At 35.8% G+C, this 22,201-nt stretch overlaps 2 protein-coding genes and 1 pseudogene across 3 annotated transcripts; 2 read left to right on the top strand and 1 right to left on the bottom strand.

Moving 5' to 3' along the window:
• Positions 1-638: 638 nt before the first annotated feature.
• Positions 639-1,595, top strand: LOC310730548 (olfactory receptor 52K1-like; the record flags this gene model as incomplete). Its single annotated transcript, XM_083549567.1, has 1 exon — positions 639-1,595. One exon carries the CDS (start codon positions 639-641, stop codon positions 1,593-1,595), a length of 957 nt encoding a protein of 318 aa, XP_083405693.1.
• A 14,349-nt stretch (positions 1,596-15,944) lies between these two features.
• On the top strand, positions 15,945-16,916 carry LOC310730547 (olfactory receptor 52K1-like; the record flags this gene model as incomplete). Its single annotated transcript, XM_083549566.1, has 1 exon — positions 15,945-16,916. One exon carries the CDS (start codon positions 15,945-15,947, stop codon positions 16,914-16,916), a length of 972 nt encoding a protein of 323 aa, XP_083405692.1.
• A 3,838-nt stretch (positions 16,917-20,754) lies between these two features.
• On the bottom strand, positions 20,755-21,825 carry LOC310729651 (olfactory receptor 1M1-like; annotated as a pseudogene). Its single transcript has one exon. The product of its transcript is annotated as an olfactory receptor 1M1-like (transcript).
• Positions 21,826-22,201: the final 376 nt, after the last annotated feature.

Raw genomic sequence — 22,201 nt, 5'->3', positions numbered from 1 at the left:
GTTAATTTGTTACAAAGTATATATATATATATATATATATATATATATATATATATATATATATATATATATATATATATATATATATATATAGTCTATGGCCAAGTGGAGACTTTACAATTGAGCAAAATTTTTAAATGCATTATTACCAGTTTCTGAAACATTATTATTTTCTAGTAATAATTTGTGACCTATATTATGTGATATAATTAAGGCTAATATAAATAAAAAAAAAAAAACCTGCTTTCCAAATGTTTAAAGAATATGTAAAAAAAAACAACAAAAAAAACCTACTAAAGAAACAATAAACCATATTTATGGGATATAAATATATGTTCTTTTTTCTCTAATTAGATGCTCAAGGGAAATGTGTGGTTTTATTAGATTAACTGTTGAAAGGATAATTGTTTCTTTGTTTGTACACACAGTGACTAATTAATCCCAAATTGCTATTTAAATTTTGGTCAAATCTCTATATACTTGTGATATTTGTGTGGGCCTTTTAGAGCATTTGAGTAGACTAAATGTATTTATTGCATTGCAAGTCAAGCTTCTGTTAGGTATTGGTAGTAAGCATTTTATTATTTTAATTTTAAAATTGTTTTTGTTCTTTTTACAGCTTTAAAGAAGAATTTCAAATGAATAGCACCAATGGAACAGTTTCATTTAACAATGGATTTTATTTTGTTGCTTACAATTCTTTGGGCAATAAGAACTACCTGATCCTGGCATTAGGAATTATATACCTGATTACTTTACTGTGTAATTTAATGCTCTTGTCTATGATCGTGATGAACTCAAGTCTACATAACCCCAAATTTCTTGCGGTGTGTAACCTGGCTGTAGTTGACATTTCTATAAATAGTGTAATTATTCCACAAATGGTTCCTTCATTTGTATTTAATCTGAATCACGTCAGTTTTGAAGCATGCTTCACTCAAATGTTTTTCATGCACTTTTTTGGTGACATGGAATCCTTTTCACTGGCTCTATTGGCTTATGATCGCCTAATTGCTATCTGCTTTTCTTTGCGGTACCCAACAATTAATACTAATCTGAGGATGATTCTTATCATAGCTGCATTGTGGTTACTGGTATTTTCATGTGAAGCTTACCTTGTAGTTCTGACCAGTCGTCTCTCCTACTGTAGATCAAGGGTAGTGCCAGGCTGTTGCTGTGAACATGGTCAGGTTTTCAACTTAGCCTGTGGAGATATTTCTTATAACAGAAGTCTTGCAACTACCAAGACATTAACTGTTCTGCTTGGCCCTCTATCTTTTATTGTTTGCTCATATGTAATTGTGGTGGTAGCAGTGTTGAAAATTGCATCCAAAGCCCAACGCTGGAAGGCCTTTAATACCTGTCTTACTCACATGGCCCTGGTCCTCATTTATTTTATGCCAGTGAGTTTTGCTTATATACTAGGGAGCTTAAAGTTAGTGCAGTCGATTGATCTTTACACAACAATTTTGACAGTGTGTGTCACATTGCCAGGCATGGTAAACCCTATCATATATAGTTTAAAGACTGAGGAACTGCAGGAGAAGTTGCTAAAAATTTTTAAGAAACAAAAAATGTCAAACACAGTGCAATAATAAATAAATGAATCTATCAGATTTTTTTTTTTTTTTTTTTTTTTTTTGTAATTGACTTCTCATAAGTATACACTATACTAAGATAAGCTTGGTACTATAACATTTTATATGTATTACAAACATTTAAATGAAAATTTAATTATATTAACTTGTTCTTTTGCATTAACCATTGTTTGGATATGTGATTATTACTGAATTCTTTACCTTTTTATATTTTTTTGTGCGATAATCAAAATTGATAACTGAAAGAATTAATATAAATACAGTAGCTCTCTTTTTTGCTGTTCAGTGCAGTCTACCTAATGGGCAATAACATGTAAATATAAAGTTAAAGTGTGCATTACAGGGGAAAAAGTAAAATACTGCGAGTAACAGAACACTTTTCAAACAATGATCACAATGTAAGTTCAAAAGTCAAAGTTTCCACATGCGCTGTAGCGTTGATAATTAATATATTACCACAAGGTGGCGGCAAATAGCCTAAATCAGCAATTTAACCCAAATCTTAAAAATGAAAAATATATGGACGTTGTTGTTCAAACAACAGAGAACGATTAATAGGGATCATTGTATAGCCACATTTATATTAGATAGCTAATAAATGGCACACTCTAAAGTATTCTTTATTTTTTGTATTTTTTTTTTATAAATAAATACATTTAAAAAAGTAAACTAAACAAAAAAACTCAGTGGTATACTTTCTACTGTGGTTTCATTTTAGTCAAGTTGCTCGAAATACTTTATAAAGTTTGCTAGAAGAATTAGCCAATACCAAGTAAAGCACGACACAACTTATTTGTTTGGAATAGAGATGCTTGTAGTCATCTGATAGTCAACTAGAAAAACAGCTGTCTGGGGGAAAAACAAAACAAAACAAAACAATAGCACCCATCAAAATAAAAAAATTAAATCTGGTTTCCACTTTGAATGTAATTTTAACTATAAGCTATTAATCATTCAAACCAAAAGAAAATGTTTTCCATTTTGCAGTTTGTTTATGTACATAATTATATTAGTACCTTCAATTAAAAAAAAAAATATTTTAGATATCTAATAAAAACTGGTTGATTAATAGCATTCTGATGTTACTATTAGTGTTAAGCTATTACTATTAAGCTATTAACCATTTAAACAAAAAAAGAATGCTTTCCATTTTTCAGTGTTTACACATATTACTCAAACATAAACACATAAAATGCGTTGTGTATGACTGAGAATTCATGCTTTATCAGAGAAAGTTCGTGAAAATGATTTGCCTTAATTATATTGTCAATAATATTAGGGCTGTCAATTGATTTAAAATATTTTATCGTGATTAAGCGAATAATTTTCATGAGTTAACTCACAATTATTTAATCATAGATTTTATCTGCTTTATGCAAATGAATGTTTATTATTAGTGAAACCAAACTCAACATGGAGCATGAAGACAAAATATTCTTTGTAAATGTTTTTAAAGTTATCATGGTGTTAAAATTACATACATTTTCAGGACAAACGGAACATGTGCTGTTTCCACGCGGACGATTACTGAGATGATACCAGGAGAACTGTACCTCTTCTAACTTTCATATGAATTACATAAACAAAGAGCAATTTGTTTTCGATGTGAATTGGTTTAATTAAAAGTATTATTATTATTATGTCAGTAAGGTAAGTACTCACTGAGATTCGAATTGTTTTATTTATGTGTCTGTGAAGAGAGATGACATAGAGACAAAGATGGCAAAGAGGACACTCTGACTGTTTTCTTTATTTCACAAAAGCACAGCGTTGTGTTGTTAACAGATTCGAATGATATCTTGCTCTTATGTGTACGATCACAAAGACAGAGAAATTTAAGTTCCTTTTATCGTTATAAGGAAAAAATGTCACAAACATTTTTTTTGTTGAAACTGTGCATTAGAGCTTTCTATTTACTAATTGCTGGTATTTCTTGTCAAGCACTTATCTATAATGATTACTAAGTCAGTATTTAGGTCACAAATGAGTACACAAATTAGGTACTCTTCCAGATACACTTTTATCACAAATCCCTCCTGCCGCTCTTCTCTTCCCACTCCACCCTGCCTGCTCTCACTTCTCTAACACACTCTAAATTAGGTACAAATTAGGACACAAATTAGGTCACAAATAAGTCCCCTTATAATATAAAGCCCATAGCATTAATTCATTAATTAAATTGCTTTTTTCTTTGCTGTGGTGATGGTCCCATGAGATAAAGGAAAAAGTGTTGTCTGTTTATCAGTGTATGAACATCACATATATCACATAAAGGGCATTAGTAAGTAAAAAGCTAAAGAATATACATTGGATCACAGAACACAGTAACAGATAGATCACAGTTTCAGCTTTAATAATGACTGGCACCCAACTAAAATGGCAGTTCATAATTCTTCCCTTGACACCAGATGGCACTATTGCATTATTATGAATCTGTTAGTCAGGTCACATTACATAATGAAATTCATTTCCCAGAATATATTGCATTTACAAATGGCTGCCACAGACTACAATCTGCAGGTCTCTCTCTCTCTCTCTCTCTCTCTCTCTCTCTCTCTCTCTCTCTCTCTCTCTCTCTCTCTCCATTTATCTTGGCACACACACACACACACACACACACACACACACACACACACACACACACAAACAAATGTTTTTTTTTTTTTTCTGCTGGGGCATTACAGATCATCAGAGGAAAATTAAACAAGTGCCTGAGAAATGGAGAAGAAGTGTCCTGGTACCGATCTTTAAGAATAAGGTAGATGTATAGACTATGATGTTTGTGGATGATATTGTTATTTGTGGTGAGAGTAGGGAGCAGTTGGAGAAAAGCCTGGAGAGGTGGAATGAAAGACAAAGGAGGATGAAAGTCAAAGTACAGAGTATATCACATAAAGGGCATTAGTAAGTAAAAAGCTAAAGAATATACATTGGATCACAGAACACAGTAACAGATAGATCACAGTTTCAGCTTTAATAATGACTGGCACCCAACTAAAATGGCAGTTCATAATTCTTCCCTTGACACCAGATGGCACTATTGCATTATTATGAATCTGTTAGTCAGGTCACATTACATAATGAAATTCATTTCCCAGAATATATTGCATTTACAAATGGCTGCCACAGACTACAATCTGCAGGTCTCTCTCTCTCTCTCTCTCTCTCTCTCTCTCTCTCTCTCTCTCTCTCTCTCTCTCTCTCTCCATTTATCTTGGCACACACACACACACACACACACACACACACACACACACACAAACAAATGTTTTTTTTTTTTTTCTGCTGGGGCATTACAGATCATCAGAGGAAAATTAAACAAGTGCCTGAGAAATGGAGAAGAAGTGTCCTGGTACCGATCTTTAAGAATAAGGTAGATGTATAGACTATGATGTTTGTGGATGATATTGTTATTTGTGGTGAGAGTAGGGAGCAGTTGGAGAAAAGCCTGGAGAGGTGGAATGAAAGACAAAGGAGGATGAAAGTCAAAGTACAGAGTACAGGTGTGTGAATAAGAGGAAGGGCAGTGGAGTGGTGTGGTTGCAGGGAGAAGAGGTTGTGAAGGTGGAGGAGTTTAAGAACCTGGGGTCAACAGTGCAAAGTAATGGTGAGTGTGTTGGAGAAGTGAAGAAAAGAGTGCAGGCAGGGTGGAGTGGGTGTAGAAGAGTGGCAGGAGTGATTTGTGATAGAAGAGTAGCTGCAAGAGTGAAAGTGAAAGTTTATAGGACTGTGGTGAGACCTGCGATGTTGTATGGTTTAGAGACAGTGGCATTGAGTAAAAGACAGAAGTTGGAGCTGGAGGTAGAAAAGCTGAAGATGTTGAAATTTTAATTGGGAGTGACGAGGATGGACAGGATTAGAAACGAGTTTATTAGAGGGCATGTAGGATGTTTTGGGGACAAAGTGAGAAGGGGCGATTGAGATGATGGCTGTGGCGACCCCTAATGGAAAAGCCATGAAAGAAGAAGAAGAAGAAGAAGAAAAATACCCAATAAAATAAGAATACCCAAAATCCCTGCTGCACAGAAAGCTGGGGTCTGGGTGCTTATAAAGTTGTGTGAACAAGAAAGGGTCTGAGATCTCTTCAAAACAGAATTGGATTTCTTTTTGAGTCCACAAGATTGTGAACACAAAAAGGATTGAGGTTTCCTTTCTGGTTCACTTTAAGTGAACTGAGTTTGGTTCTTTTAAAATGAATAATATGTGAAAACACCCTAAATGTTCTTGTTCTTTGGTCCTCTTCAACCCTTTCCTTAATTTTTTGGGCAGACAAAAGAAACACTTTTATGTTTTAATGGGTTGAGGAGAGTTGCTGTTTAATGTAATCATCTTTCCAAATTTTAATAAGTGCACAACTCTCTTCCTGGACCACACAACCCCATGACCTGCCATGATGATAATTTTTTGTTACAGCAGTGACCTAACATGGCTGCAGGTATGGCAAGCATCCAGGTACACGTTAAAACGAAATGCAAAGTAGACCGCGATCTCATTTCTTTCGCATATTCCGAAGATATCGAACCACAAACGGACCCACAAACGAACCATACTCAGACCACCTCCGGACCAGACCTCCACGCTGTACCACTCCGTTTGAATGGGTTAAACAGGAGTTTGAAGGAGTTGAATATTCTGAGAGTTTCAGAGTGCTGAGAGATTGGGGGTGACGTGGATGGACAGAATTAGAAATGAGTTTATTAAAAGAATTGCAAATTTTGGGGATTTTTAAAGATGTTTTGGGGACAAAGTGAGAGAGGCTCAGTTGAGATGGTTTGGACATGTGCAGAGTAGGGACATGGGGTATATTCGTAGAAGAATGTTGAGGATGGAGCCGACAGGATGAAGAAAAATAGGAAGGCCAAAGAGAAGGTTTATGGATGTGGTGAGGGAAGACATGCAGGTAGTTGCTTTGAAAGAGATAGATGTAGAGGACAGAGTAGTATGGAGACGGACAATTCGCAGTTGCAACCTATAATTGGAGCTGCCTAAAGAAGAAGAAGAAGAGGAATAAGTTATGTATTGGGACAAGTTTTAGTACAATTTAACACATGGATGGATTTAAGACATATAACTTACATAGACTAGTTATATACTCTTTTCTATTGACCCTAATTTCATAAAAAATCTATGATTAATTATAAAAGTGAAAACTACATGATAACAAAAAGCATTACACACCCTAATTTAGGCATTAATTATTATTTATTTTGTATTATTTTTATTTCTACAAAATTATACTATTAGTGTGTATACCCTCTATCAGGAGACTTGTTAAAAGTTAGTCTTACTTGACAACCCCTTTATGTACTGCAACACCATAACACTTTTGTTGTTCATTAGGTTAATTATTGTTGCATATTTATCCAATTGTCACGTGTCATTGTCATCTCTCCTGAGCATGCCACCATTGATGTAAACCATGATAATGACTCCTGTGAGAATGAATTGTTTAAAATATTCTCCAAAGAGCATATGTATGTGCAAATGTTAAGGTACTGCATTTAGAGGTAGTGTTCTGAAGGTCAGGAATTCAAGCTACGTTGAGCAAGGGCCTTATGCACTCTATCATGTCTGACCCTGTGCCCTGACCCCAGGGTCAGGGCCCACTTCCTAACAATGTATATTTGGCAAATAAATGCTCCTTTCTCTTTAAAGAGTAAAATAAAAGAATCATATATTTAACTATGATTGTGTCCTACTAATTTGTGAATATTGTCATTGGACCCTGGTTTAGAAGGTCATAAGTTCAAATCCCCCTCCTAAGCTACCATTGCAGGGTCCTTGGACATTTAACCCTCAACTGCTCATTTGTAAGACACTCTGGGTTTTGCCAAACACTTGCCGTATGCCGTATTTGCCAAATGCCGTAATCGTAAATTAATACACAATAGCCATTTTTGGATTAATCTAATAGTGAAAAATAGAATAAACCCTTTGAATTATGTTAGACAATACACTTTTATTTTCAGTAGTAGTCGTAGTAGTAGTAGTAGTAGTAGTAGAATGCAAAAATATGGAATACACACAAATGCATTGTGAAAAAAATCTGAATTATTCCTGCTACTCTGTTTTTCAGATAGCCCAGCAATCTGAATGCTTCTGTTTTCCAGCAGAGGTGGCTTGGTGAGATGGATACATAGGAGGATGACAAACATTTTTGAATGTCCTAGAACATGTTAAGACATCTGAATTTGGTTTAAAGCAGCTACAGTGTGGTAAGTGTTGGAATGACTCATAGCAAAAGAGACATGGGCACATGTAATCAAACTGTTCTTAGAAGGCAGGTAGTACAGGTAGTTCTGGGGCATTGTCAATAGCATAGCACTGACATGGATGGTAAAGAGCTTGGTGAAGTGCAAGACAGATTCCCCTATGATGAAACCTCAGTTTAAGGCTAGCATTATTAAGGGCTGTTGCAAGGTTTGCAAAGTCAACAGAATTGTGAGTTTGAACAAGGCTTGAAGGTTCCTTACACATACAGTAAGTATGCTGCAGAACTTTGCCAGAGGACTATGAAGATTGTTATTCCAACTCATTAAATTAGTCATACATTTAGATGGTAGAGTTAACAAAAAAGTAGAAGTAGTGGAAAATTAACAAAATTATTACATTTTTTTTATTGGCTTTGTGAAAAACCATTGAGATGCTGTGGCAGGATCAGTTGCAGTTGATAGTTGGAAATTCTCCACCGTCACTCCTGCAGCAATGTAAAAGACTGATGTTTAATTGTATTAAACATTTGGTTGTAGTTGTTGCTAAATGTGACACAGCCAGTTATGAATTTTAGAAAGGAATTGTTTTTTTTTTTATTACATGCATTATATACTTGTTTGCATGTATTAATGTGCAACCTTATTTATTTCAATATAATTAAAATTATTATCTGTGTTCTGTGTGTCTTCTGCTAAATTTTTATTATAATATTATTATAACCATCCTTTTCATATACTCAAATAAAACTGATGTTTTGGTTTCAGAAAGGTTGTATGCAAATTGAGCGGGAATGGACATATTTTATTACACTTGGGTAGACAATGATCAGCCCCCTAATGGGTCTATCAAGGTGGAATGCCACGGTGGATCTATAAAAGATTTTTTTTTTTTTTTGTAGTTTATAGTTTTTTTTGCTTCTTTCTTTGCAATGCACACAGGTCCAGCCAGCAGCAGTGGCCATACACCACTCGCTTTTAGAACTGGCACATTGCCACCCCTAGTCTGTTTTTGTGTTTCATTTTGTGACACTACAGAGCTCTACAATATGCAATCCCATAAACTCATTATGGCACATGTTGCCATTAAGTTCCTTTTGCAGGAAATTCAACAGTGTTACTATTTTATTAGCCTGCAAAGACAAACAACTTGAAGCTCTTTTTATTTGGCTTGTATTTCATGTATTGTCATTCCCTTGTTAGCTTTGCATGATACAATTCTTTCATTCAAAGCAAAATTTCACAGAGAAAAGACTGCCCTGTCACCAGTGTATATCAGGAGCCAGCTGGTAGCAGGTCAGCTTAGGTTTTTAGGAAAGCACAGGTTCTCTAAGATAGTTTTTCACATACGAGATAATGATATACGCCATCGGCAGTCAGAGGTTACTAAGAGTAATATTATAGAGGTGTGTAAATTAGTAAAGGCAATGTCCGATGCAGTAACATGCTCTGGCCCTATCCCAATGCGGCGTGTCGATAAAGCCTACAGCATGTTATGGTTGCTGAACTGCTGAATGTCCGAGTAGGGCTCCAAAAACAATGTGGGCTTCATAGATAATTGGAGTAATTTTGAGGGCAAGGCTGGCCTGTTAGGGTGGGACGGTATCCATCCCATTTGGAAAGATGCTGCTCTCACTGGATTAAACCGAATGAATACGTAGCATTAAACGAAGCGAGTCCTCCTGGGTATAGTTACACACACCAGCCCTGTCTAAGTAGCAGAGGAGGCGGAGTCGCAGCTATTAAAAATAATAATCTAAGCGTCACACAAAAAACTAAACATGTAAATGTAAAACATTTGAAGTTCTTTACACCATCATAAAATATTTAGTGTCCAAAAGCAGGTCTAGTCAGTCAATTCCATCAATTATTAAAAGACCCCCTGGGCCCTACTCTGATTTTCTCATAGAATTTGCAGATTTAATCACAAATTTAGCTACTTTGTTAGACAAAGCATTAATTGTTGTTGACTTTAATATTCATTTTGATAATCAGAAAGAATTCAGAGAGCAGCAGTTGTGTGCATTCTAGATTCAGTTGGAATTAATCAGAATGTTATAGGACCACGTCATAGTGGTTGTTAGGCGAGTGACTGAGGCGGAAGCCGAAGCATCAAAAAACAAGGAAGCTTTAATAGAGTACTGCAGCAAAAACACATAGACACCAACGAAAACAATAACGGACGCTGAAGTGGGGTGAGAGAGGTGGTTATATGGACATGGTACACGAGAGGCAGGTGTTCGGAATCAGTAGGATGGTGATGAGCTCCGAGCGGGCGGGGCACACGCAGGAGAAGAAGCAGGGTGTACCCTGACACCACCCCCTCCCCCAGGGGCGGCACCAGACGACCTGACCCGGCGACGAGGACGGCCCCTTGCCCGGCGGCCGGGTGGCGTGGCTGTAAAGCGTGGAACTCCGCCAACAGAGCAGGATCCAGCACGTCCTGCCGGGCCACCCATGTCCGCTCCTCCAGACCATACCCCTCCCAATCCACCAGGTACTCAAAGCGACCCCCGCGCCGCCTAGAATCCAGGACCTCCCTTCCGTCCACGACTTCCGGCTGGGCGGGCCCCGCAGGGTCACCTGGGGGGTGAGAGACAGGAGAGGCACAAGGTTTGAGCAAGGACACATGGAAAGTAGGGTGGATACGGTACCTCGGTGGCAGTTCCAGCCGGTAGGACACATCGTTGACCTGGTCGGCGATCCGAAAGGGCCCGATGAACCGGGGGCTCAGTTTCAGCTTCAGCTTCAGGTCCCTGGTAGATAACCACACGCAGACCGTGCGTCAGCGTGTCGGCGGGTGTTGCGGAGGGCCCGACGCAGCTGAGTGTGTGCCGACTCCCAGATTCTACTGCTCTCCCGGAACCAGTAATCCACTGCGGGCACGTTGCTAGGCTCATCCGACAAGGGGAACAGGGTCGGCTGGAACCCCAGCACACACTGGAACGGGGTGAGTCCCGTCGTGTCCTGGCGAAGCGAGTTCTGAGCGTATTCCACCCAAGGCAAGAACCGACACCACTCTCCTTGGTCCTCAGATAGCGACTCAGCTCTTGGATCTTTCGCTCGGCCTGGCCATTGGACTGTGGGTGGTACCCCGATGTTAGGTCAACTGAGACTCCCAGGAGTTTGAAGAACGCTCTCCAGACCCGAGACGTAAACTGAGGACCCCGGTCCGAGACGATCTTCTCAGGGAGTTCGTAGTTCCGAAAGACGTGATGGAACAGTGCTTCCGCTGTCTCGAGGGCAGTAGGCAGGCCCTTCAGGGGCACAAAGGGGCAGGCCTTAGAGAAATGCTCCACCATCACCAGGATGCAAGTGTTTCCCTCCGACCGGGGCAGATCTGTCACGAAGTCAATGCCCAGGTGAGTCCAGGGACGCTGCGGGACGGGGAGCGGCATCAGCTTGCCCACGGCAAGTGCCGCGGGACCTTGGCTACGGCGCAGCTGGGACATGCTTGGACATACCGTATAACCTCCTCTGTCATACCTGGCCACCAGTAGCGTGCTTGGATGAGCCGGACCGTCTCACCTGGTTTTCGTATTCCTGGTTCCAGGTCCTTCGTGGACTGACCTGATGAGACCGCGTCTGCAGGAGGACAGGACGAAGACCCGTCCTTCCGGACACCCCACAGGCGTGACCTTGTGGAGGGATGCCGTGCGTATTTCTCGGTCGATATCCCAAACGATGGGCCCCAGGATGAGTGCGGGAGAAATGATTGGTTCCGGGTCGCTGGGTTCGTCCGGCCCGTACATCCGAGATAGCACATCGGCCTTGCCGTTCAGGGCACCTGCACGGTAAGTGATGTGAAAACGGAACCTGGTGAAAAAGAGGGCCCAGCGTGCCTGTCGTGGGTTGAGTCTCCGTGCCTCCTGTAGATACTGGAGGTTCTTGTGATCGGTGACCACGGTGAACGGATACTCTGCTCCCTCCAGCCAGTGTCTCCAATCATCCAGGGCCAGCTTGATTGCCAGGAGCTCACGATTGCCGATTTCCCGGAAGTGCGCGGTGGCATGGTACACGAGAGGCAGGTGTTCAGAATCAGTAGGATGGTGATGAGCTCCGAGCGGGGGGGGGGGCACGCGGAGGAGAAGAAGCAGGGTGTACCCTGACAGTGGTGGACACACTCTTGATTTGTTATCAACATTTGGGTTAAAAATAAAAGCTATTTCACAGTCTGAAGCTATTTCAGATCATTACCTCATCTCTTTTAAAATCTGCCTCAGTCATTGCATTAGTACCTCGCCACGTTACCATGTTAAGCATACATTCACGTCAGCTACAGCAGCAAGTTTTATCAATAATCTTCCGGAACTGTCTATTAATTAGATCTCCGTCTGACCCCGCAGAGCCTGACTGGGCCACTAAATACCTAGAATCAACCTTCCGTTAAACTGTAATTGATGTAGCTCCCTTTAAAGCCAAAATTATCAGAAAGAAAAAATTAGCCCAGTGATATAATAATCATACGCGCACCACAAACCAGACCATTTGGAAATTAAAACTTAAATGGCGTCAAACAAAATTGACAGTTTTTCAAATAGCATGGGAGGAGAGCCTCCTGAGTTATAAAAAATCTGTTAGCGCTGCTGGATCAGCATATTTCTCCACCCTCATAGAAAATAACAAGCATAATCTTTGATATTTATTCTGCACGGTAGCAAAATTAACAGGAAATAAAAGCACTGCACTAACATGCACACCATCAATAGGTTGTAATTATTGAATGAACTTTTTTAATAATAAAGTTGAAAACATCAGGCAAAAAAATCCAGAAGGTTAATATAAATCCAAACTATTATATAAGTAACCCTGTAGACAGCAGTGTAATTACAACAGACAATCAATTACAAAGTTTTACCCCTATTCCAGAGAACGAATTAATTTCATTTATTTCCTCATCAAAATCATTAACCTGCATTCTCGATCTCTAGCATAAAAGTTTCTTCAAACAAATAATTCCAGAGGTAATTGAACCTGTTTAAAAATTGATAAACTATTCTATTAACAATGGTTATGTACCTAAATCCTTCAAACTGGCAGTTATCAACCCCCCAATTAAGAAACCTGACTTTGACCCTTGTCAGCTGTCCAACAATAGGCCAATATAAAACCTGCCCTTTATTTCCAAAATTTTAGAAAAGGTTATAGCTCACATCTTACATTTTTTAAATGTATCAGTTAGGATTTAGGCCTTATCATAGAATAGAGACAGCACTATTTAAGGTGGTAAATGAACTGTTATTTTCCTTTGATCATTTTAACATCATAAATTATAAATCATACAGTACTTTACAATTATTATTGTTATTATTTACATTATTATTTTCCAGTAATTATTTCCGACTTCTATTATATGAATTATTATTAAGATAAATAATAAAGTGTTATAATTATGGTTTAAAATTAAACACGTAAATAAATAAAAACTACTATTTAAATGGTTCAAAAATATGTCAAAATTAATGATAACTAAACAGACAATTAACCTTATTTATGGTGAAGTTCTTTTTCTTTAATTAGGTGCTCAGGAGAAATGTGTAGTAAAATTAGCTGAACAACTACAATGATAATTGTTTCTTTGTTTGTACACACAGTGACTAATTAATCCCAATTTTCCATTAACATTTTGGTCGAGTCTTTATATTTGTGATATTTTTGTAGGTATTTTAGAGCAGTTGAGTGTGCTAATTGTATTAACTGGATTGTATGTCAAGCTTATGTTAGGTATTGCATGTAAAGGAGCAGTATAGTAAGCATTTTGTTATTTGCTTTTTTATAATTTTGGAAACATATTTGTCATGTACTTATTATATACAACAACATTTGTTCTTGTTCATTTCACAGGTTTAAAGAAGCATTTCAAATGAATAGCACAAATAGAACAGTTTTATCTGATAATGGATTTTATTTAATTGCTTTTAACTCTTTGGGCAATAAGAACTACCTGATCCTGGCATTAGGAATTATCTACCTGATAACTTTACTGTGTAATTTAATGCTCTTGACTATGATCATGATGAACTCAAATCTACATAACCCCAAATTTCTTGTGGTGTGTAACCTGGCTGTAGTTGACATTTCTATAAACAGTGTTATTATTCCTTAAATGGTTCCTGCATTTGTATTCAATCTTAATCACCTCAATTTTGAGACATGCTTCACTCAAATTATACATAAGCCTCTAGGTGCTAGGGAAACCAACATCTAGGGCACAGAGTATTATTGATGTGTTTCATTTCAATCAAGTTGCTTGAAGTTTCTGAAATTGTATGAAAAAGTTATTAGCTAATATTTATTAAAATACGACATTATTTGTTTGGCACAGAGATGTTGGAAGTCACCTGTAAATACAAAGGAGCAAGTGATGTCTGACATGCTGGGAAAAAAAGAAAAAAACATTAGAAACCATCACAGAAATTCCAATGATTTCCACTACAAATGTCATCATAAATTAGTTGGTATCAACCATCAAAATCATTACCAAATTTTATCAAATCTGCAGTGTGTTTGTGTACATAATTTTATCATTATCTTTAAACCAAATAACCTCTTTAAAAACTTACTGGAAACTGAATGCTTAATGGCATTGTATGGATCCCTATTACAGCCTGGGTTGATATCAGCATGTCATGTATAAGATACCAAAAGTGTTCTATTGGTTTATCCATATCATATTCACAGAATTATACTTTTCATTATCATTGAGGTAGTGACTAAAATAACTATAAAGCTGACGTATCTCTAGTCAAATTAATAATGTATCAAATATCTTTTGTATTGTGACATTAAACCACCACTTTTCTTGAATAATTTTAGGCAGTAAAATAAATTTAAATGTAACCCATTCCCACAGCATCAAGCTTGATGTAAATACATTTGAGTAAGTGCAATGCTTCATTGTGTGTGTCCCGCTGTGTTTCTACTGGTGTTATCAAAGCTGTAAATAATAATTCTAGTCATATATATATATATATATATATATATATATATATATATATATATATATATATATATATATATATATATATATATATAGAGAGAGAGAGAGAGAGAGAGAGAGAGAGAGAGACACACACACACAACGTAAAATAACCAATTAAAGAAAAATTAAAATTTATATTTATTTATTTATTTATTTATTTATTTATTTATTCCCACCCAATCAAGCAGCTGCAGAGATTTTTTTGGAAAGTTTAAGAGCCCAGAGATATCCCACATGCATGGGGAGAACATTGAATCAGAATTTAATCATTGACCATGGAGATACAGTATGAATGGTGGTTACTGCACCACTAAATTCTGCTATTTTCTTTTAAAATAATAATAGTACTTATACAAGATACAGTTTAAGCAGTTTCACATATTATTACAAATTAAGCAGAAATAAATTATTCATATAATAAAATAAAGTATGTACTGTGTATAAAATGTACAACAAGTATATAAATGTGTATACTTAAACTATATTTAATGCAAGTTTCATTGTTATTTTTGTGTGGTGACTAACTTGTGTGCTGTTTTGTTTACATGGTTATTCCTAAGTGGTTATTTATGTAAGGAGAAAAAATGGCAAGCACTTAATTATTCTAGTCTTTTCTCTAAGGATCATATCAGTGAGTTGGTCTTTAACAGGCTGGAAACATTAAAAGCAATCACAATATTAAATAGACAATCCTTTTTATGCCATAATTAGGTACTTAGAGAATGCTTTGGTTTAATTAGCCGGACTGCAAACGTAATTGTTTCTTTGTTGGCACACACAGATACTAATTATTCCCAAATTACTATTTTCCATTTTCCTCAACTGTTTATATTTGTGATATTCACTCTGCATTATGCCTGAGTTGAGTGGAGTCTGAGCCAGGTGTGTAAGTCAAGCTTCTAAGGTGCATTGAATATAATTGAGCATTTCATTCTAATTGAGACTAAATTAAATATAGCTACAATCAAATATTAATAATGAATTTGCTTTTCTAGCTTTAGAAAAAAAAAAAAAAAAAAAAAAATATATATATATATATATATATATATATATATATATATATATATATATATATATATACTGTATAAATTTGTATAATTGGCATTGTCATCTAAATTATTATTTAATCTTTACAGGTGTGAAGAAGCTATTTAAATGAATTTAAGTGGTAATAACTCCAATGGAACTAGTACATTTGATAATGGATTTTATTTAGTTTCTTTTAACTCTTTGGGCAGTAAGAACTACCTGATCCTGGCATTGGGAATTATCTATGTGATTACTCTACTATGTAATTTTACGCTTCTGGCTATGATCATGATGAACTCAAGTCTACATAACCCCAAATTTCTTGCGGTGTGTAACCTGGCTATAGTTGACATTTCTATAAACAGTGTTATTATTCCTCAAATGGTTCCTGTTTTTGTATTTAATCTTAATCACCTCAGTTTTGAAGCATGCTTCACTCAGATGTTTTTCATGCACTTTTTTGGTGACATGGAATCCTTTTCACTAGCCCTATTGGCTTATGATCGCCTGATTGCTATCTGCTTTCCTTTGCGCTACCCAACTATCAATACTAATCTGAGGATGATGCTTATAATAGCTGCATTGTGGTTACTGGTATTTTTAATTGAGATTTACCCTGTAGTTTTAGCCAGTCGACTCTCCTACTGTAGATCAAGGATAGTATCAAGCTCTTGTTGTGAACATGGTCAAGTCTTCCGCCTAGCCTGTGGAGATATTTCTTTTAACAGAAGTCTGGCAACTACTAAGACATTAGCTGTTTTGCTTGGTCCACTGACTTTCATTGTTTGCTCGTATGTGATTGTGGTGGTAGCAGTGTTGCGAATTGCATCCACAGCCCAACGCTGGAAGGCCTTCAACACCTGTTTTACTCACATGGCCTTGGTCCTCATTTATTTTATGCCAGTTATTTTGGCTTATATACTAGGGAATTTGCAATTAGTGCAATCACTTGATCTTTACACAACTGTTCTGACTGTGTCCAGTACACTACCAGCCATGTTAAACCCTATTATATACAGTTTAAAGACTGAGGAACTGCAAGAGAAGTTGCTGAAAATTTTTGTGCCACAGAAAGTGTCACCACAGTTAATGAAATAGTTATGATTATTTAAGCTGTTCACTATAATTACATGCCATATTTACTGAGTGTCTGAGATGTACATCAAAAACTGAATTGATATTGATATTGTATTAATTGCTGGTTGCCTGCAATTGTTTGTGCCAGTGTCCTTGAAATGTTGAAATGTTTGATACATGAACACAAAGAAATAATAAAAATAAATTTTAAATCCATCCAACTGTTTGCTCTTAAATAATGCGCATTAAGATTGGACGTATACTTGGGTCATTGTCTTGTTGTTTGGTGAATTTGGTTCCAATTAGGTGCAATCTAGATGGAATTGCAAGGTTGTATTATGGAATAGTAACCATGTTGATTTAGTATGCCTTTCACCAGAAGTAAGTCTCCACCTTTCTCTGCTCCAAAACAACCACAGATCATTAAGCTCCCACCTCTATGTTTGACTATGGGTGTGAGGCAGTCTACTAACATTTTATGTCCTGATAACTACCTTATATAATTTCATCTGTAATCATTATCTTATAACGTCAAATTTGGACACATCTGTTCATAGATTATTCACTCTCAGATTCTTGGTGGTTTTTTTTTTTTTTTTTTCTTTTTTTTTTACTTTAACAAGTTTGTTGTATATAAACAAAAGGTACCCGCTTGTGTCCCATGCATTTGTTTTTAAAGTTTTTACAGGCACTATCAATCTTTCTAAATTCCAGTGTTTATTTTCATGTGTATAAAATTTCTTAGTTTATGATTCAGCAATTGATGTTTATATGTTAGAGAATGACACAGTCTTACATATAATAATAAAAATAATAATAATAATAGTTTAATGTGATTTGATTTTAGATGATTTGGGTGTATACATTCTACCTCTGTAAATAAATGGGAGTTCTTTCCACCAGTACACTGTAAAGATCTAGCATTATCATCTAAACCAAGTCAACACTATCTTCAAACATTAATACATTTTTTGGAAGCTGAAAACTTTATGGATCATTTTTTTCATTTATTTTTACAAGCACATTTTATATATCAGTTATTCACATATTTATTATAAATGTGTGTGAAAAAGCACTTATTTATAAAACGCTTCTAACACTGCAGAACTTTCTCTCCAGTAGTAATGAAAAGGTATTTAAAAGGAATTACCACAAGATGGCAGCAAAAAATGTAAGATCTTTGATCGTCTATTGCAGCACTCTACATAGAAATGCATTTTCCTGTTGTGCTTTTAGAAGTCTAGCTACTGTACATTTTGACTTTGGTTGTAAAACCAGTGTGGATCAGCTGGTTGAGACATAGTACACAGATGAGTATGGAGAGCACCTATTTGCTATGCATGTCTCAAAGTAAAAAAAAAAAAAAATGTTTTTATATATTGTCAAAAAATTCCTTTTCTGATATATCCACTTTCACTCTTATAATCGCCTACACATTTCTGAGAAGGCTTTCACCAGATTTTGGTATGTGGGTGTAAAAAACCTGCTTATTCGAAAGAGCATTAGTAAGCTTTGTCATTGATATTGCAGTAAAAAGAAATTAAGCTTTTTAAAAGGTCGAGAATATTTTACAATTATTTATCATGTGATGGCCTAAAACTAAGGACAGATGATGCCATACTTCTGATTAATCCCTTAATCTAAATAGCAGTAATAGACAAAGTACACAAAGCATGTACCTGAGTAAAAGTAGAGATTCGCTCGGTAAGATATTACTAATCTAATAATAGAATGATATTAATGAATCAAACAATTTGTATCTATAAAAAAATATCATGAGCCCAAAACCTTCTTAAAAAAAAAAGAAATCATGCAAACAAGATCATAAGTGTGTGGCAAGTCAGGAGTTTCTTCAATCATTTATTACTATCAAAATATTCTGCTTGCTGTTAAAGTGATACTGAACTGTAAAGTAAATACCACCAACAGGCAATGGCGGTTCTAGCTTGGATGACACAGTGGAGAACCGTGCCATGACCCAAGGTATTCCCTAGTGATTAGTTTTCCTTAATTAATGAACCTTTTAATCTGCACTGGAGATTCCCCCTTACTAAACTCAGTTCAGGAGCTATTCAGTACAATCACAGAAAACCTTTATGACCTCATTAAAGGCAACCAAATAAATAAGGGATACTTTAACTACAATCCAACTAGACTAGTAAGGCTGTAATTGTTTTATTGCTACATACATTATAATAAACAACATACTATAAATTATAACGTTATGCAAACTAAAATAAATATTGTTGCTCTATGTGTAAAAGCATGGCAGGCAACACAGCATAACCTAAATGACATATAGTTATTAGCCTATTTCATTAAATGCATTAGCTTATACTATCCTCATAGTGAGATGAGTGATAGAGTTGTATACACACCTTTATCTATTGCACGTTTTCTTTCCTCTTTTTTTCTGAATTGGCTCTTAAGGGGTTTAGACCTTTTTTTGTCATCAATGATTTTAATTTGGATTCAGCTCTACTTACTGACGTGACATTATCCCAGGTTTTGTCAGCTCTTGTCATTCCCTATGCCTTAATCTGCCGTTGCCAGGCGGCCAGGATATTTGATTTGATACAGAGCGCACGCTTTACCCTGATTAGTGGCTTGCTGTTTGCTTGACCAGTTTTTATCCAGTCATAAATAAAAAGAAACAACTGATTTCGCAAAATGTAGTTGAGTAAAATGTAAGATATTTGACTTTGAAGTGTAGGAAGTTAAAGTTCAAGTTTCCCCAAACTGAAATACTTGAGTAAAATACAGATATGCAAAAAAAACTACTTAAGTACAGTAACAAATTACATTTACTTTGTTACTGTCCACCACTGCTAAATACATCATAATTATTCAACTCCATTCAGCAATGATGTTTTTTTAAATAATTATTTGACTCTTCAACACTACAGGGAAAAAAAAAAGCAATTAAGCCATTGGGAACTCTATAATGACACACTGTGATACATATTGCATATCCCAACATGCATCGGTTTAAGCTCTGCAGCAAGCATGGTAAAAGAATCAGAGCATTCCATTAATTAAAGATAACTCATCAATTTATTACTGGAAAAAAAGCAAGAAGGTATTTCAGACACAATGTTTTAAGAGATGTGGTAGGCAGTGTAATATCATGTTTAAGTTTAATCCTGCAGAGTCTGATCTTTTCTGACATTTCTGTAGAAAACAAAAGAGCTAGAAATGAAGAAAAAACATGCTAGTGCCTAAGACTTGCAGTATTTATATTTGCAATATTGTCACTTTAGAGTTAAGATTCAGTGTAATGATAATGCATGTTTTGTAGATTTATGGATAAAACTTTATATATTTTGTTTAAGTTACATTGGAAGGCCTACAAACTACCACAAAACATTTAAAATCATTAAACATTGCCAATTTGCTACATGTGTTTTCTAATTGGTATAGCCTCACAAACTCCAATTAAGTGTCAACCTAAAAACAAAAGCAATGCAAATTCTCAGTTCATCCAAGTACACAATATCCAAGAACAGATTGAGAAGTTATGTTACATTTGATCTATTTCTTTATGATGTGTTGATGGTGTGAATATGCATATGTGTTTAAACAGGGGAACCAATAAGGGTATCATTTAACTTCATTGAACACACACCTGATTCATTTACATATAAAATCAAAATTATTAATCAAGTGAAATCAATAAGTCTTGTGCTTAGCTGTAATGAAACCATGTACACAAGGGCCCTTTGCAGAAACATATGAATCCCTGCACTGTACAGTATATATATATATATATATATATATATATATATATATATATATATATATATATATATATATATATATATATATGAACTCTATGTAAAAAGCACTAAACTGTATTGTATCACTTTGCTAAAGCATGCACTTCAGAAATATTGGTGGTTTTCCTTTTAACCATTTTCACTATAAGGCCTCTGAATTCCTTTGTGTTCAAGACATAAATGATAGGATTTAACATGGATGGAATAGTTCTTGATAGTGAAGTATTAATTATCCTAGCATTGGGATGTAGAAAGGATACAACTGCTGCAAGGTATGCACTCAATACAGGAAGGAAGAATATTCCTACAACTAACAGATGAGAGACACATGTTTTGAGCGCTTTAAAACGACCCTCCCACGTTGTAATCTTAGTTAAGGCCAACAGAATGCCTATGTATGATAAGACTATAACAGTCAATGGTATATAGATGTATACTACAACACATAATTTTGCCATGAAGGAATTTATGCTGTTGTCATTACAAGCAATTGTATAAATTGGACCATGATCACAAAAAAAGCTTTGGACCTCAGTGGTTTTACAGAATGAAAGTCGTGTAATCAATATTACAGTGGTACCAATTGTAACAAAATTAAAAACCCATATTGCTGCTATAATTGCAAACATGGAGGAGTTATTTACAATTACATGGTACCTCAGGGGTAAGCAAATGGCAATAAAACGATCATAAGCCAAGACAACAAGACTTAAAGACTGTCCAGTATAAAAGTAAAAAGTAAAAAACATATTAGCCAAACATGCCTCGTAAGATATGTACTGTGAGTCAAAAAAGAAAGTCTTCACTAGGTTAGGAATTAGTGCATTTGTTTCACCAAAGTCTGACAGAGCTAAATTTAAGATTCCCATGTATTTTGGAGTGTGCAGATTTTTATCCACTAGAATTATAAAAATGACAACTGAATTCCCACACAGTGAAACAATATAGACAACAATTAAAAAAAAAAAATAGAATTGGCTGTAAGGTATTCCAGAAAATCCACTGATGAAAAAATATTCTGGACGCACAAATGATGCATTTTGTTTTAAACCAGTGTTCAAAGCACTCATGATGAAGATTGTGTCCACGTCCTTTGCAGCCTAAAATAACACACATAATGAAGTAAAACAAAAATAAGCACATACATTTAGCATAGCCCAAAATGTTTAGATTCACAATACACTGTACATTTACAACACATATTAGTGAAGCTGTAGCAATGAGATTTCAATTATTAAATTATTAATGCTGTTACTTTTGCTCTACCTCGTACCTTGTACTGTATATTCAACAATACATGCATTATATGTAGAGATGTTAAACCACGTGATAGCTCAGACAGTGATGTAAAATACAACTCATTTGCCAGTGTTCTTATTTCTCTTTTGGGAACTAGGGCATTACACATATCACATTGCACATATCATACATGCACATTTATTTTCTAGATTACCGGAATTGCAAACAGTATATCTTAGAGAGGAAAGATAGCTTTTATTTTTATGTAAAATTTCTCATTATAAGATTATT

The sequence above is a fragment of the Silurus aristotelis genome (genome assembly GCF_946808225.1).
Source record: "Silurus aristotelis genome assembly, chromosome: 8".
Lineage (NCBI taxonomy): Eukaryota > Metazoa > Chordata > Actinopteri > Siluriformes > Siluridae > Silurus > Silurus aristotelis.
The sequence above is the reverse complement of the archived record's forward strand: the minus strand, read 5'-3'. Positions and strand labels throughout refer to the sequence as shown.